The 13324-nt window shown below is 65.1% G+C and overlaps 2 protein-coding genes across 3 annotated transcripts in view; both read left to right on the top strand.

Annotated features, from left to right (window-relative positions):
• The window catches only part of CIC (capicua transcriptional repressor), a gene marked incomplete at its 5' end in the record, with an annotated part of 19791 nt that extends 12995 nt beyond the window's left edge, over positions 1–6796 (top strand). Inside the window, 15 exon segments of the mRNA XM_075018753.1 lie at positions 2–474; positions 476–599; positions 602–730; positions 837–985; positions 1067–1316; positions 1319–1345; positions 2092–2177; positions 2179–2344; positions 2758–2936; positions 2979–3121; positions 3208–3462; positions 4075–4226; positions 4330–4461; positions 4857–4988; positions 6428–6796. Of these exon segments, the coding sequence (XP_074874854.1) occupies positions 2–474; positions 476–599; positions 602–730; positions 837–985; positions 1067–1316; positions 1319–1345; positions 2092–2177; positions 2179–2344; positions 2758–2936; positions 2979–3121; positions 3208–3462; positions 4075–4226; positions 4330–4461; positions 4857–4988; positions 6428–6690 (2660 nt within the window).
• Positions 6797–7719: 923 nt separating this feature from the next.
• On the top strand, positions 7720–11036 carry RPS19 (ribosomal protein S19). Of its 2 annotated transcripts, none has more exons than XM_075018910.1 (6): positions 7720–7803; positions 7917–7987; positions 9153–9253; positions 9353–9536; positions 10797–10851; positions 10982–11036. In XM_075018910.1, exons 2-6 carry the CDS (start codon positions 7917–7919, stop codon positions 11006–11008), a joined length of 438 nt encoding a protein of 145 aa, XP_074875011.1. In that variant the 5' UTR covers positions 7720–7803; the 3' UTR covers positions 11009–11036. The 2 variants fall into 2 exon arrangements, with proteins under 2 accessions (XP_074875011.1, XP_074875012.1); XM_075018911.1 differs by having other exon boundaries at positions 7770–7798; positions 7915–7987.
• Positions 11037–13324: the final 2288 nt, after the last annotated feature.

Here is a 13324-nt window from a genome sequence, read left to right as displayed (position 1 = left end):
CCCGCCGCAAACGGGCCGACAGCGCCGGCGGGGGGGGCGGCAACGAGGCGCCGGGGGGGGCACCCCAGCCCCGCCCCCAGTGGGAGGGGGGGGCTCCGGGGGGGGGGTCGCCCCGCTCCGGCCCGGTGTCGTCCCCCCCCGGAGACCAAAGCGGGGCCGGGGGGGGGGGAGCGCAAACCCCCCCACCCCCCCGGGCCGGCCTCGGGGGGGGGGGGCGGGGGCGGCGGGGGGGGCGGCGGCGGGGGGAGGGGTGGTGGCCAACCTGGTCCTGGGGGGCTGCGGCGGGGGGGGGCCGGCGGCAGGGGGGGGCGGGGGGGGCGGGGGGCCGGGCCCCCCCCCCTCCGTGGCCCTTTTGCCCCCCCGGTGCAGTTCATCGCCCAGCCCCACGGCGCGCCGGCGGGGGGGGGGCGCCGGCGGGGGGGGGCGCGGGGGGGGGGCCCCAACGGCCCCCTCCCCCTCGGCATCCTCCAGCCGCCCCCCCCCCGCCAAGGGGGGGGCCATCACGCAGGTGCAGTACATCCTGCCCACCCTCCCCCACGGCCTGCCCCTGCCACACCCCAAGGCGGGGGGGCCCAGCGCCCCGCCCGCCGCCGCCGCCCCACCCCGGACCCCCCCCCGCCGCCGCCGCCGCCGCCCCCCCCGCCGCCGGCCTCCATTTCGCGCTGCCCCCCAACAACGGCAAAGTGCTGGCGGCCCCCGGCCCCCCCCCCCGCCTCCTGCACCCCCAAAGGTAAGGGCGGGGCGACGTGGGGCGGGGTCCCACGCCAGGGGGCGTGGCTGGGGCGTGGGTTCCCCCCCCCCCCCCCACTCACTGCTGAACCCCCCCCCCCCCCCAGCCCAGGCATCGTCCCCGGGGCAGGCGCCGGGCCCCCCCCTCCTGCCCGGGAAGGTCTTGGTGCCCGTGGCCCCGCCCGGCCCCACCCGCGCCCCACCCGGCCCCGCCTTACCGCCCTTCGCCCACAGCGCGGCGCCGCCCTCTGGCAAGGTACGTCCCCCCCTCCCCACCCCGATCACACCCCCCCCCCCCAAAAAAATCCCCCCTCTAACCCCCCCCCCCCCCCCCCAGATCATCCAGCTGAGCCCGGTGCCGGTGGTTCCCCCCGGCAGCCCCGGGGGGGGCGCGGGGGGGGGCGGCGGGGCAGCCCCCCAAAGTGCTGCTCCCCTCCTCCGCCCGCATCGCCTACGTGGCGCCGGGACCCCCCCTGCACCCCGCCCCTCCCCCGCCACCGCCGCCGCCCCCCCCGCGCCCCCCCCGCCCGCCGCCGCCTACGTGCAGCCGCCCGTCGCCCTCGGCTTCACCGCCATCGGCCCGGGGGGTCGGCCATCGTCCAGCCCCTCCTGCCCGGTAACGGGGGGGGGGGGGCAATTTGGGGGTCCTGGGGGGGCAGTTGGGGGTCCTGGGGGATGTTTTGGGGTCGGGGGGGGGTAGTTGGGGGTCCCAGAAGGGCATTTGGGGGTCTGGGGGGGGGTCCTGGGGGGTATTTGGTGGTCTTGGGGGGGTACATGGGGCTCCTGGGGGTATTTAGGGGCGGGGGGCAGTTGAGGGTCACAGGGGTGTATTTGGGGGGTCCCGGGGGGGTATTTGGGGGTCCTGGGGGTCTTTTGGGGTTAGGGGGGGGCGGTTGAGGGCCCCAGGAGGGTATTTGGGGGTCTGGGGGGGGTCGTGGGGGGAGTATTTGGGGGTCCTGGGGGGTACCTGGGGTCTGAGGGGGTATTTGGGGGTCCTGGGGGGGGTACATGGGGGTCTGAGGGGGTACGTGGGGGTCCTGGGGGTGCGGTTGAGGGCCCCAGGAGGGTATTTGGGGGTCTGGGGGGGGTCGTGGGGGGTATATGGGGGTCGTGGGGGGGAGTATTTGGGGGTCCTGGGGGGTACATGGGGGTCTGAGGGGGTATTTGGGGGTCCTGGGGGGGGTATTTGGGGGTTATGGGGGTCCTGGGGGTCTTTTGGGGTTGGGGGGGGCAGTTGAGGGTCCCGGGAGGGTATTTGGGGGTCTTGGGGGGGTACGTGGGGTCCTGGGGGGGCAGTGGAGGGTCCCAGGAGGGTATTTGGGGGGTATTTGGGTCCGGGGGTCTCATTCTTGCCCCCCCCAGGGCAGAGCTCCCTGCTGGCGCCGGGCCCGGTGGGCGTGTCCCCGCTGCCCCCCCCCCAGCTGCCCCCGGCCTCGGGGGGTCCCGTCATCGCCGCCATCTACCCGGGGCCCTCCGGCTCCGCCCCCGGCTCCGCCCCCACCCCCGGATTGGTCTACAGCGTGGCGGGCGCCGCCCCCCGCCTCCCGCCGCCGCCGCCCCCCGGCCCCTCCCATCCTGCCCAAGGGAGGCCCCGCCCCTGCCCAGGGTGCCCCAGGTATGGTGGTGGGTGGGCGGAGCTACGGCCGGGATGGGCGGGGCTTGGGTGGGAGGGGGTGGGGCTAAGGCGAGTGGGAGGAGCTAATGGACAGAGGTGGAGCTAAAGGGGTGTGGCTAGGGAGAAGGGGCGGAGTGAGGGCAGCAAGGTTGGGGGCAGGTGTGAAGGTGGGTGGGTGGGGTTGTGGGGGTGGGGCCACGGAGGGGGCGGGGCTAAGACCAAGGTGTGTCCTCGGGGGAGGGGGCGGAGCTCTGGCGGGTGGGAAGTGCCACGGGCAGGGAGCGACGCTGCTGGGGGGGGGTGGGGTGGGGTGTTTTTGCTGCGCATCCAAATGAGCGGGGGTGGTTCCAGAGGCGCGGCCCCGCCCCAGCACCACACCCACCCCCACCCCCACCCCCCTTTTTTTTTTCCAGCCCCCCTGAGCTTCCCCCCGGCGCCGGCGCGGCCGCCCCGCCCGCCCCCGAAGCCCCCCCAGAAGGTGAAGGCCGCCATCGCCAGCATCCCCGTCGGCTGCTACGAGGGGCCCGCCCCCCCCGCGCCCCCCCCGGAGCCCCCCCGCCCCCCGCCGGAGCCCGCCCCTCCCCCCCCTTCCTCCTCCTCTTCTTCCTCCTCCTCCTCCTCCTCCTCCCCCCCTCCCCCTCCCCCCGCCGGCGACTGGACGCCGCCCCCGCCCCGCCCCCCCCGCCCGCCGCCCCCCCCTCCCCCCCCGGCGCCGAGGCCTGGAGCCAGCGGGACCCCGGCGAGGAGCCGCCCCCCAGCCCCGCCCCTGCCGAGACGGTGAGTCGGCCCCTCCCCCCCGCCCCACCCACCCCCTAATAACCCCCCCGTCTTAATTAACATAATTCTCCTCCCCCCCCCCCCAGGCCGCCAAGTTCCCCGAGTGGCGAGCACCGCCCCCCGAGAGCCGCCCGGACCCCCCCCGCCCCTCCCCCCGCTGGCCCTTCCTCCTCCTCTTCCTCCCCCCCGCCCCTCCCGAGGGGCCCCCCCCGCGCCGCCGCCCCTCCCCCGCCGGCCCCGCCCCCCGCCGAGGAGCGCAAGGAGGGGGGGGCGGGGAAGAAAGTGAAAGTGCGGCCGCCCCCCCTCAAGAAAACCTTCGACTCGGTTTGACAAGTGAGTGAGTGGGGGGCGGGGCCATTGAGCTGGGGGCGGGGTCAGGGGTTGGGGGTGGGGTCACAGAGCTGGGGCGGGGCCGGGGGGCAGTGGGTGGGGTACAGGGAGCTGGGATGGAGGTTTGGGGGCGGGGCTATGGGGCTGGGGGTGGGCCAGGGTTCTGGGGGCAGCCTCAGGGGTGGAGCTATGGGGCTGGGGGCGGGGTCGAGGCGTGGGGGAAGGGCTATGGGGCTGGGGGCGGGGCTATGGGTCTGTCTCAGGTTCCCCCCTTGGGTCAGACAGCTGTGGGCGGGGCTATGGGGCTGTGGGCGGGGCCGCGGGGCTGTGGGTGGGGCTGCAGGTCCATCTCTGGCTCCCCCTTGGTTCAGATGCCTGTGGGCGGGGCTATGGGGTTGTGGGCGGGGCTGTGAAGCTGTGGGCGGGGCTGCGGGTCCATCTCAGGCTCCCCCTTGGGTTGGACAGCTGTGGGCGGGGCTGTGGGGCTGTGGGCGGGGCTGTGGGCGGGGCTCGGCTCCATCTCAGGCTCCCCCCCTTTGGGTCCCAGGGCTGTGGGCAGGAGCTATGGGGTTGTGGGCGGGGCGGCGGGGCCGTGGGCGGGGCTGACCCCGCCCCGTTGGCAGGGTGCTGTCGGAGGTGGATTTCGAGGAGCGCTTCGCGGAGCTGCCCGAGTTCCGGCCGGAGGAGGTGCTCCCCTCCCCCACCCTGCAGGCGCTGGCCACCTCCCCCCGCGCCATCCTGGGCAGCTACCGCAAGAAGCGCAAGAACTCCACCGGTGAGGGGCGGGGGGGGGGGGGTTTGGGGGGGCTGGGGGGGGTCCCCCGATTTGACCGACCCCCCCAAAAAAAACTCCTCTTGTTCCATCCCGCCCCGGGCAGAGCTGGAGCCGTCGGGCGAGGACCCGGCGTCGCCCAAGCGGAAGCTGCGCCGACGCTCCAGCTGCGGCTCCGAGCCCAACACCCCGAAAAGCGCCAAGTGCGAGGGGGACATCTTCACCTTCGACCGGCCCGGTCAGCGCCGGGGGACCCCGAAACTGGGGGGGGGACCCCGAAACTGGGGGGGGGGACCCTGATAGTGTGGGGGTGACCCCAATACTGGGGGGAAACCCCAATATGGGGGGGGGACCCTGATACTGGGAGAGGGGGACCCCAGTGTGGGGAGGGGCAGGGCTGGGGGCGACCACACTGGGAGGGAGGGAGATTTTTGGGGAGGGGGGGGGAACCTGCCCCATTTTGGGGGTCAACACCCCCTTTTGGGAGGGGATCCACCCCCTTTTGGGGGGGGGATTCCCCACTTTGGGGATGCCCCGCTCAACCGGGGGGGGGGTGGGGCACCTCTGCTGCGTGCCCTTCCCCCCCCCCATTCTTGGGGTGCCCCCCTGACCCCCCCCTTGCCACGCCCACAGGGGGGGAGGGGGAGGACGTGCTGGGGGAGCTGGAGTACGACAAGGTGCCCTTCTCCTCCCTGCGCCGCACCCTCGACCAGCGCCGCGCCCTCGTCATGCAGCTCTTCCAGGAGCACGGCTTCTTCCCCTCCGGTTCGTCAACAGACCCAAAAAAGCCCCGACCGTCCCCAAAACGGCCCCCGCGGTCCCCAGCGTCCCTCAAAACGGGCACGGAACGGGCACGAAGGGGCCCCAAAATGGCCCCGGTTGTCCCCAATGGCTCCAAAATGGCCCCAGTTGTCTCCCATGGCCCTCAAATGGCCCCCAAATGGGCCCAAACGGCCCCAAAATGGCCCCGGTTGTCCCCAATGTCCCTCAAATGGCCCCAAAATGGCCCCGTCTGTCCCCAGTCATCCCCGATGTCCCTCGAACGGCCCCAAAGGGACCCCAAAACAGCCCCGGCTGTCCCCGATGTCCCTCAAACAGCCCCAAAACTGCCCCGTTTGTCCCCAGTCATCCCCAATGTCCCCCAAATGGCCCCAAAATGACCCTGGCTGTCCCCAATGTCCCCCAAACAGCCCCAAAACGGGCCCAAACGGCCCCGTGTGTCCCTAGTCGTCCCCGATGTCCCTCAAACGGCCCCCAAAAGGGCCCAAAAGGACCCCAAAATGGCCCTGGCTGTCCCCAATGTCCCTCAAATGGCCCCAAAATGACCCCGGCTGTCCCCAGTCATCCCCAATGTCCCTCAAATGGCCCCAAAGGGACCCCAAAATGGCCTCATCTGTCCCCAATCATCCCCAATGTCCCCCAAACGCCCCCAAAATGACCCCGGCTGTCCCTAGTTGTCCCCAATGTCCCTCAAACAGCCCCAAAATGGCCCCAGCTGTCCCCAATCATCCCCAATGTCCCTCAAGCAGCCCCAAAAAGGGCCCAAAGGGACCCCAAAACGGCCCTGGCTGTCTCCAATGTCCCGCAAACAGCCCCAAAATGGTCCCGTCTGTCCCCAATTGTCCCCAATGGCCCCAAAATGACCCCAGCTATCCCAAATCATTCCCGGTGTCCCCCAAATGGCCCCATACAGACCCCGAAACGGCCCCGCTGTCCCAAATCATCCCTGATGGCCCCAAAGGGACCCCAAAACGACCCTGGCTGTCCCCAGTCGTCCCCCATGTCCCTCAAATGGCCCCAAAGGGACCCCAAAATGGCCCCGGCTGTCCCCAATGTCCCTCAAATGGCCCCAAAATGACCCCGGCTGTCCCCAGTCGTCCCCGATGTCCCTCAAATGGCCCCAAAGGGACCCCAAAACGGCCCCGGCTGTCCCCAAAATGCCCCCCGCTGTCTCCAATGTCCCTCAAATGGCCCCAGCTGTCACCAATCGCCCCCGATGGCCCCAAAGGGACCCCAAAACAGCCCCGTCTGTCCCCAATTGTCCTCGACGTCCCTCAAATAGCCCCAAAACGGCCCCGATGTCCCCCAAACAGCCCCAAAACGGCCCCGTCTGTCCCCAGTCGCCCCCAATATCCCCCCAAAACGGCCCCGTGTGTCGTCCCCCCCCCGTCGCTGACCGTCCCCTCTCGCCTTCCCCCCCCCAGCCCAGGCGACGGCCGCCTTCCAGGCCCGCTTCGCCGACATCTTCCCCACCAAGGTCTGCCTCCAGCTCAAGATCCGCGAGGTCCGCCAGAAGATCATGCAGGCGGCCACGCCCCCCGAGCAGGCCCCGCCCGCCGACCCGCCCACCGACGCCCCGCCCACCGACGCCAACAACAGCGCCGCCGCCGCCCCTCCGCCCGCCGACTCCGCCCCCGCCGCCGAAGCCCCGCCCTCTTCGCCCGCCGCGGGGGGCGGCGCCCGCTGAGAGCATTCCAGGCCCCGCCCGTCGCCGTGGAGGGGGGGGCGGGGCCCGGGGGAGGGAGGTCACGTGACCGAGTTCTTTTAATAACGGTAAATCTTTGGAGACCCGGCGCCGCCCTCGCCTCTGTCACCGCCCAGGGGAGGGAGGGGCGGGGAGGGGAGCGGCGCTGCCATTGGCTGGCGGGAGGAGGGGGGGCGGGGCCGAGAACATGGCGGGACCAAGCGGTGGAGACCCACGGGGGGGGGGGGATCGGGACCGGGACCGGGCCGGGGCCCTAAATCCAACCTGCCGCCAGCGCCGTCTGCCCTCGACCGGCTCCTGAGGGGGAATGAGCCCCGAAATGGCCGCCGCGCCGGTGGAGGAGGAGAACCCGGAGGATTCGGCCAATGGGAGCGCGGGGGCTTCGCCGGCTCGGCCAATCCCGGAGGGGGTTTGCGCACGGCACGCGTCCCCGTGGCGGGTTTGCGCACGGCGCGCCCCCGCGCCCCCGCGGTGGTGGCGGCGGGGAGTTTTGCGCACGGCCCCGGCGGCGCGAGGGGAAGGCGCGGCGGGGGCGCGGGCGGATCCCCAAAAAGCGCCGAATTCACCCCAAAAGGCGCCGCAGGGAACCCGAAGCTGCCGCCTGCTCGGCACGCCGCCGTCTTTGCCCTCCGGCCAACCCGGGCGCGCCTTTCAGCCGCCGTCGAGGCGGGGAGCCAATGGGCGGCGGCCTTACATCCAGAGCGTGAGGGAGTGGGCGCGGGCGCTTCCCGCCCTTTCCGGCGGCGCGGGTGGGCGGGGCCTAAGCGTGCCGGCTCGTTCCAATGGCGGGGGCGGAAGCGCCGGACCACACCATTATCACCAAAAAAGCGGGGGGGGCGGGGGGAAAGAGAGAGAGAGAGACAGACGCCGCAAGCTCCCAGCACGCCCCGCGGCTGAGGGAGGGGTAACGCTCCGCCCCCCCTTTCAACACGCGCACACGCTCTGCCCGCCCATTGGGCGGCACGTCAACCTCGCGTCCGCCGATTGGCCGGCGTCGTCTCGCGAGAGGAAGGTCCCCGCTCTTTCCCTCGGTCGGCCCCAAGCTCCGCCTCTTCCGGTCTGGCCGTGTGAGGAGGCAGCAGCGGCGGCGGCGAGGTCGGGCCGGGGCGAACCGGGAACGGGCCGGGATGGGGTTGGGATGGGACGGGGGGGGCCTGGGGGAACCGGTACCGGTAACCGCGGACTGAGGCGGCGGCTCTTCCCGGCAGATGCCCGGTGTGACGGTGAAGGACGTGAACCAGCAGGAGTTCGTGCGGGCGTTGGCCGCCTTCCTCAAGAAGTGAGGCGGTGGGGGGGTTAACGGGGTTTTTTGGGGGGTTAACGGGGGGTTACCGGGCGTTTTTCGGGGTTAACGGGGGTTTGGGGAGGGTTACCGGGGTTTTTTCGGGGTTAACGGGGTTTTTTGGGGGGGTTACCGGGGGTTTGGGGAGGGTTACCGGGGGGTGTTGGGGGGGTTAACGGGGGTTTGGGGAGGGTTACCGGTTTTTTTTCAGGGTTAACGGGGTTTTTGGGGGGGGTTACCGGGGGGGTTTCGGGGATAATGGGGGTTTGGGTGGGGTTACCGGGCTGTTTTCGGGGATTTGGGGGGGTTACCGGGGGTTTGGGGAGGGTTACCGGGGTTTTTTCGGGATTAACGGGGGTTTATTGGGGGATTTGGGGGGGGTTACCGGGCGTTTTTCGAGGTTTTGTGGGGGTTACTGGGCTTTTTTGGGGGTTAACTGGGGGTTTTGGGGGGCTTACCGGGGGGTGTTGGGGGGTTATCGGGCTTTTTGCGGGATTAACGGGGTTTTGGGGGGCTTAACGGGGGTTTTTTGGGGGTTTTGGGGGGTTACCGGGTTTTTTCCAGAGTTAACGGGGGGTTACGGGGCGGTTCTGGGGGTGACGGGTAGTTTTTCGGGGTGACCGGTGGTTGTTTTAGGCCATACCGGGTTTTTTTCGGCGTTACAGGACGTTTTTCGTGGTTACGGGGATTTTTTTTTTGAAGGAGGGGATACCGGAGCATTTTGGGGGCCATATCAGCTTTTTTTTCCAGAGCTATCTTAGGGTTATGGGGCGTTTTTCTGGATTACAGCAGGTTTTGGGGAGGGGGAGAGGATGTTATTGGGGCTTTTTTGGAGGCATATCATTTTTTTTCCTCGTTACGGGAAACACTTTGACGTTCCGTTATTTTTTTTTTCTGAGCCAACGCAATTTTACTTCCAGGTTTCCCGTTTTGTTTCCTGTTTGGTTTTTTTTTTTGAGGGGGGGGGTATCCCCGGTTTTTTTTTGTGTTTTTTTTTAATCCCCGGGGGGTCAGCTTGCTTCCCTGTGCCATCTCCCTCCTCCTTTCCCCCTCTCCGACCCCAGACCCATTTCTCTCAGGCCCAGTTCTCATTCCCCACGGTTGGGGGTGGGGGGTCTCTCTATATATTTTATATTTTTTTTCCCCGTTTCCCCCCCCCCAGGTCGGGAAAGCTGAAGGTTCCCGAGTGGGCGGACACGGTGAAACTGGCCAAGCACAAGGAGCTGGCGCCGTATGACGAGAACTGGTTCTACACGCGGGCGGGTGAGTCCCGGGGAGGACGGGGGGGATGGTCCGCACCGGTGCAGATCCCCCCCCGCCCCATCCCCAATTTTGTGGTTGTTTTTTTTTTGTTTTTCACAGCCTCCACCGCCCGGCACCTCTACCTGCGGGGGGGCGCGGGGGTGGGCTCCATGGCCAAGGTGTACGGGGGGCGGCAGCGGCGCGGCGTGCGGCCCAGCCACTTCAGCCGCGGCTCCGGCAGCGTGGCCCGGCGCGTGCTGCAGGCGCTCGAGGGGCTCAAGATGGTCGAGAAGGACCAGGACGGGTACGTGACACGCGCAGACCCCAAATTCCTCGCTTTTCAACCCTATTTGTCCCTCCGGAGGCGCAGCTTCCGGACGGGACGTCCCCTTTCCCCCCTTTGAGCCCCAAACTCCCCTTTATAGATTCAGTTTCCCCCATTGGAAGCCTCAATTTCTCCCCTTTTGAGCCCAAGTTTTGGGTTTTAGCCCCGGTTTTGCCCCCTTTTGAGCCCCAATTTTCTCTTTATAGACTCATTTTCCCCCCCAGTAACCCCCAAAAAGAAGCCAATATGCCCCCAAAAATGCTCCAGTAACCCCCCGAAACCCCAGTATGGCCCAAAACAACCACCAGTCACCCTGAAAAACTCCCCTTTATAGGCTCAGTTTTCCCCCCATTGGAAGCCCTGATTTCTCCCCTTTTGAGCCCAAGTTTTGATTTTTAGCCCCATTTTGCCCCCTTTGAGCCCCAATTTCCTCTTTATAGGCTCATTTTTCCACCCAGTAACCCCCAAAAAGAAGCCGATATGCCCCCAAAAATGCTTCAGTAACCCTGAAAAACACCCCATAGCCCCCAAAAAGAGTGTGATATGCCCCAGTAACTCCCCGAAAAATGCTCTGTAACCCCCCCAAAACCCCAGTATGGCCCAAAACAACCACCAGTCACCCCGAAAAACTCCCCATCACCCCCAAAACCCATTAGAAGCCTCAGTTTCCCCCTTTTGAGCCCCAAGTTTGGTTTTGAGCCCCAATTTCCCCTTTATAGGGTCACTTTTCCCCCTATTAGAACTCTCAATTTTCTCTCTTTTGAGCCCAAACTTTGTTTTCCAGCCCCAATTTTCCCCATTTTAGCTCCAATTTCCACTTTATCACCTTAGATCCCCCCCACTGGGCCCCAGTTTCCCCAGTTACAAGCCCCAAGTTCCCCATTATAGCCCCAGTTTTCCCCCCTTTCGAGCCCCAATTTTCTTTCAACCCCAATTTCCCCCCTTCTAGTTTCCTCCCCCATTAGAAGCCCAAACTTTCACTTTTGTTGCCCCAATTTTCCCCCTTTTCAGCCCCAATTGCCCCCCACTTTAGCTTCCCCCATTAGAAGCCCTCATGTTCACCATTTTAGCCCCAATTTCCATTTTATAGCCCCAGTTTTCCCCCATTAGCCCCAATTTCCCCCATTAAAAGCCTCAATTTCCCCTCTTTTGAGCCCAAATTTGTTTTTCAGCCCCCGTTTTCCCCCTTTTAGCCCCAATTTCCCCCCCTTTTTCTAATGCCGCCCTCTCCCCCCGCAGCGGGCGCAAGCTGACCCCCCAGGGGCAGCGGGACCTGGACAGGATCGCCGGGCAGGTGCGTTTTGGGGCCGTTTAAAGGGTTTTTCGCATTTTGGGGAGGGGGGATTTAAGGTTTTTAACCGTTTTGGAGTGTTTCTCTGGTGTAACAGCCCTCCCTGCCTTCTCCCCCCCCCCCCCCCCCCCAGGTGGCCGCTGCCAGCAAGAAGCACTGAGGAGCTGGAATAAAAGAGCCCCCCCTGAGCGGCTGGTGTGGTCTTTGTGAGGGAACGGCCCCAAAACGGGGGGAAATGACCCCGAAATACTACGGGGGCGATCCCCAAATGGGAGGGAACTGACCCAAAATGGTGGGGTGGGATCCCAAAATGGGGGGAAGTGGCCCCAAAATACAGGGGGGGTGGATCCCCAGATAGTGGGAAAGGGCACTAAAGTATATATGGGGGGGGATATCCCAAAATGGTGGGAAAGTGCCCCAAAAATATCAAGGGAGGGATCTTAAAATGGTGGTGGCAAACACCCCGGTAGAAAGGGTAGAAGAAACACCCCAAAATACACCGGGGGGGAAATCCCAAAATAGCAGGAAACTGCTCCAGAATATACCTGGAAATCCCACAAGAGGGGGAAAGTGCCCCAAAATATTAAGGGGGGGACCCCAAAATGGTAGGAAAAAACACCCCATAATATCAGGGGGGAATCCTAAAATAGGGGGAAAGTGTCCCAAAATGTTAAGTGGGGGGTCCTAAAATGGTGGGAAACAGCCCTAAAATACATAGGGGGATCCCAAAATAGTGGGAAAGTGCCCCAAAATACTAGGGAGGGATCCCAAAATGGTGGTAAATGCCCTAAAATATATGGGGGGGAATCCCAAAATAGTGGGAAACTGCCCTGAAATATATCGGGGAATCCCCAAAGAGTGGGAAAGTGCCCCAAAATATTAAGGGAGAGATGCCAAAATGGTAGGAAAAAACACCCCAAAATAGATGGGGGGATCCCAAAATAGAAGTGCCCCAAAATGCTGAGTGAGGGGTCCCATAATAGTGGGAAACAGCCCCAAAATATATAGGGGAATCCCAAAACAGGCGGAAAGTGCCCCAAAAATACTAAGCATGGGGTCCCAAAATGGTGGCAAACACCCCAAAATGGTAGGGAAAAAACACCCAAAAATATTGGGGGGGTGTCCCAAAATAGGAGGAAAGTGCCCCAAAATATTAAGGGAGGGATCCCAAAATGGTAGGAAAGTGACCCCACCCCAAAATAGGAGGGGGGTCCCAAAATAGGGGGACACTGCCCCAAATGGGAGGGGGGAAGATCCCCAAATGGTGGGAAAGTGTCTCAAAATGGGGAAAAAGCCCCCCAAAATAGGGGGGGATCCCACGAAAAGCCCTCATAATGGGGTGGGGATCACCAAATGGTGGGAAAATGCCTCAAAATGTTAGGGGGGGGATTGCCAAATGTTGGGAAAATGCCCCAAAATGAAGGGGAGCCCCAAATACTGGGGGGAGGTTTATTGCGATGCGGCTGATGGGGTGTCAGGATGGGGGAGCTGGTTCTTGGTTGCCGTTAAAAAAAAAAATGTAGGGTTTTTAGTCAAAAATCAGGATTTTTTTTTGCCCCAAATGGTGCACCATCCAGCAGCCACCTGCCCTGAAGGGGGGGAGGTAGGAAAAAAAACAAAACACCTGTAAAACACCCCAGATTTGGGTGTCCGCTCTCTCTGCGCGATCTCACTGACCTCCAAAACCTGCAACTTCGGGAGGACGAGGTGAGGAAAAAATGGGCTTTTTGTCCAAAAATGTCCATTTTTAGCCACAGGTGGAGGGTTTTGGGGGGAGCGGAGGCAAAAAAAGGGGGCGGGTTGGGTGCGAGCCCCTCCTGGAGGGGCTGGATTCATGCTGGAAGGAGGCGATTTAGCAAAACTTGTAGAATTTTGCAATTAAACAGCAGCGTAAAAGGGGGGGGGGGCAACTATTAATCCGTTGCGCCGGTTTTGGGGCAGAAAAAAGCCTTTTTTTGCCCCTTTGGCAGAGGGAAGGCGGGTGGTTTTGGGGGGCCTGTTGTCCGTGTTTTATGTGGGGGTTTCCTCCTGTGTGTGGAGGTTCCAGCCTGGGCGTGTGTGAGAAGACGGGTGGGGGGGGTTAAAGGTGGGGTTCGTTTGGGTCTAAAACGCCCCAAAACGGGGGCGATTGCTGCCGAGCCGGCTGGAAAAGGCTTACCCCTCGCTCCCTCCCGGCTCTCGTCCTTCCTGCTGCTGCCATCGACGTCCCGGGAGGTTCCGCGCTAGGAAAAGGGTTAGAAAACCCTTTCCTCCTTCGTTTTTACCTCAGAAAAATTAACTTTTTACCTCAAAAGGTGAAGTTTTACCTCAGGAAAAGGCAGGTTGGGTTGAGGGAGCCGAGAGTTACCTCAGGGTTGGGGGTGGGGGGGGGGTGGCAGGCGCCGCACGCGCGGCGGGGGGGGGGGAAAGGCGGCCGCTGATTGGTCGATCCGCCGGGAAGGGGGCGTGTCCTCGGGAAGGGCGGGAAAGGCGCTGC

This window comes from Buteo buteo, chromosome 31, assembly GCF_964188355.1.
Source record: "Buteo buteo chromosome 31, bButBut1.hap1.1, whole genome shotgun sequence".
NCBI lineage: Eukaryota > Metazoa > Chordata > Aves > Accipitriformes > Accipitridae > Buteo > Buteo buteo.
Note: the sequence above shows the minus strand (reverse complement) of the source record. Positions and strands in the feature narration are given on the sequence as shown.

Coding starts and splice junctions, on each gene's coding strand:
- RPS19 (XM_075018910.1), top strand. CDS start 7,917: ATGCCCGGTGTGACGGTGAAGGACGTGAACCAGCAGGAGTTCGTGCGG. Junction 9,537..10,796: donor GTCGAGAAGGACCAGGACGG/GTACGTGACACG, acceptor CTCCCCCCGCAG/CGGGCGCAAGCTGACCCCCC. Junction 10,852..10,981: donor TGGACAGGATCGCCGGGCAG/GTGCGTTTTGGG, acceptor CCCCCCCCCCAG/GTGGCCGCTGCCAGCAAGAA.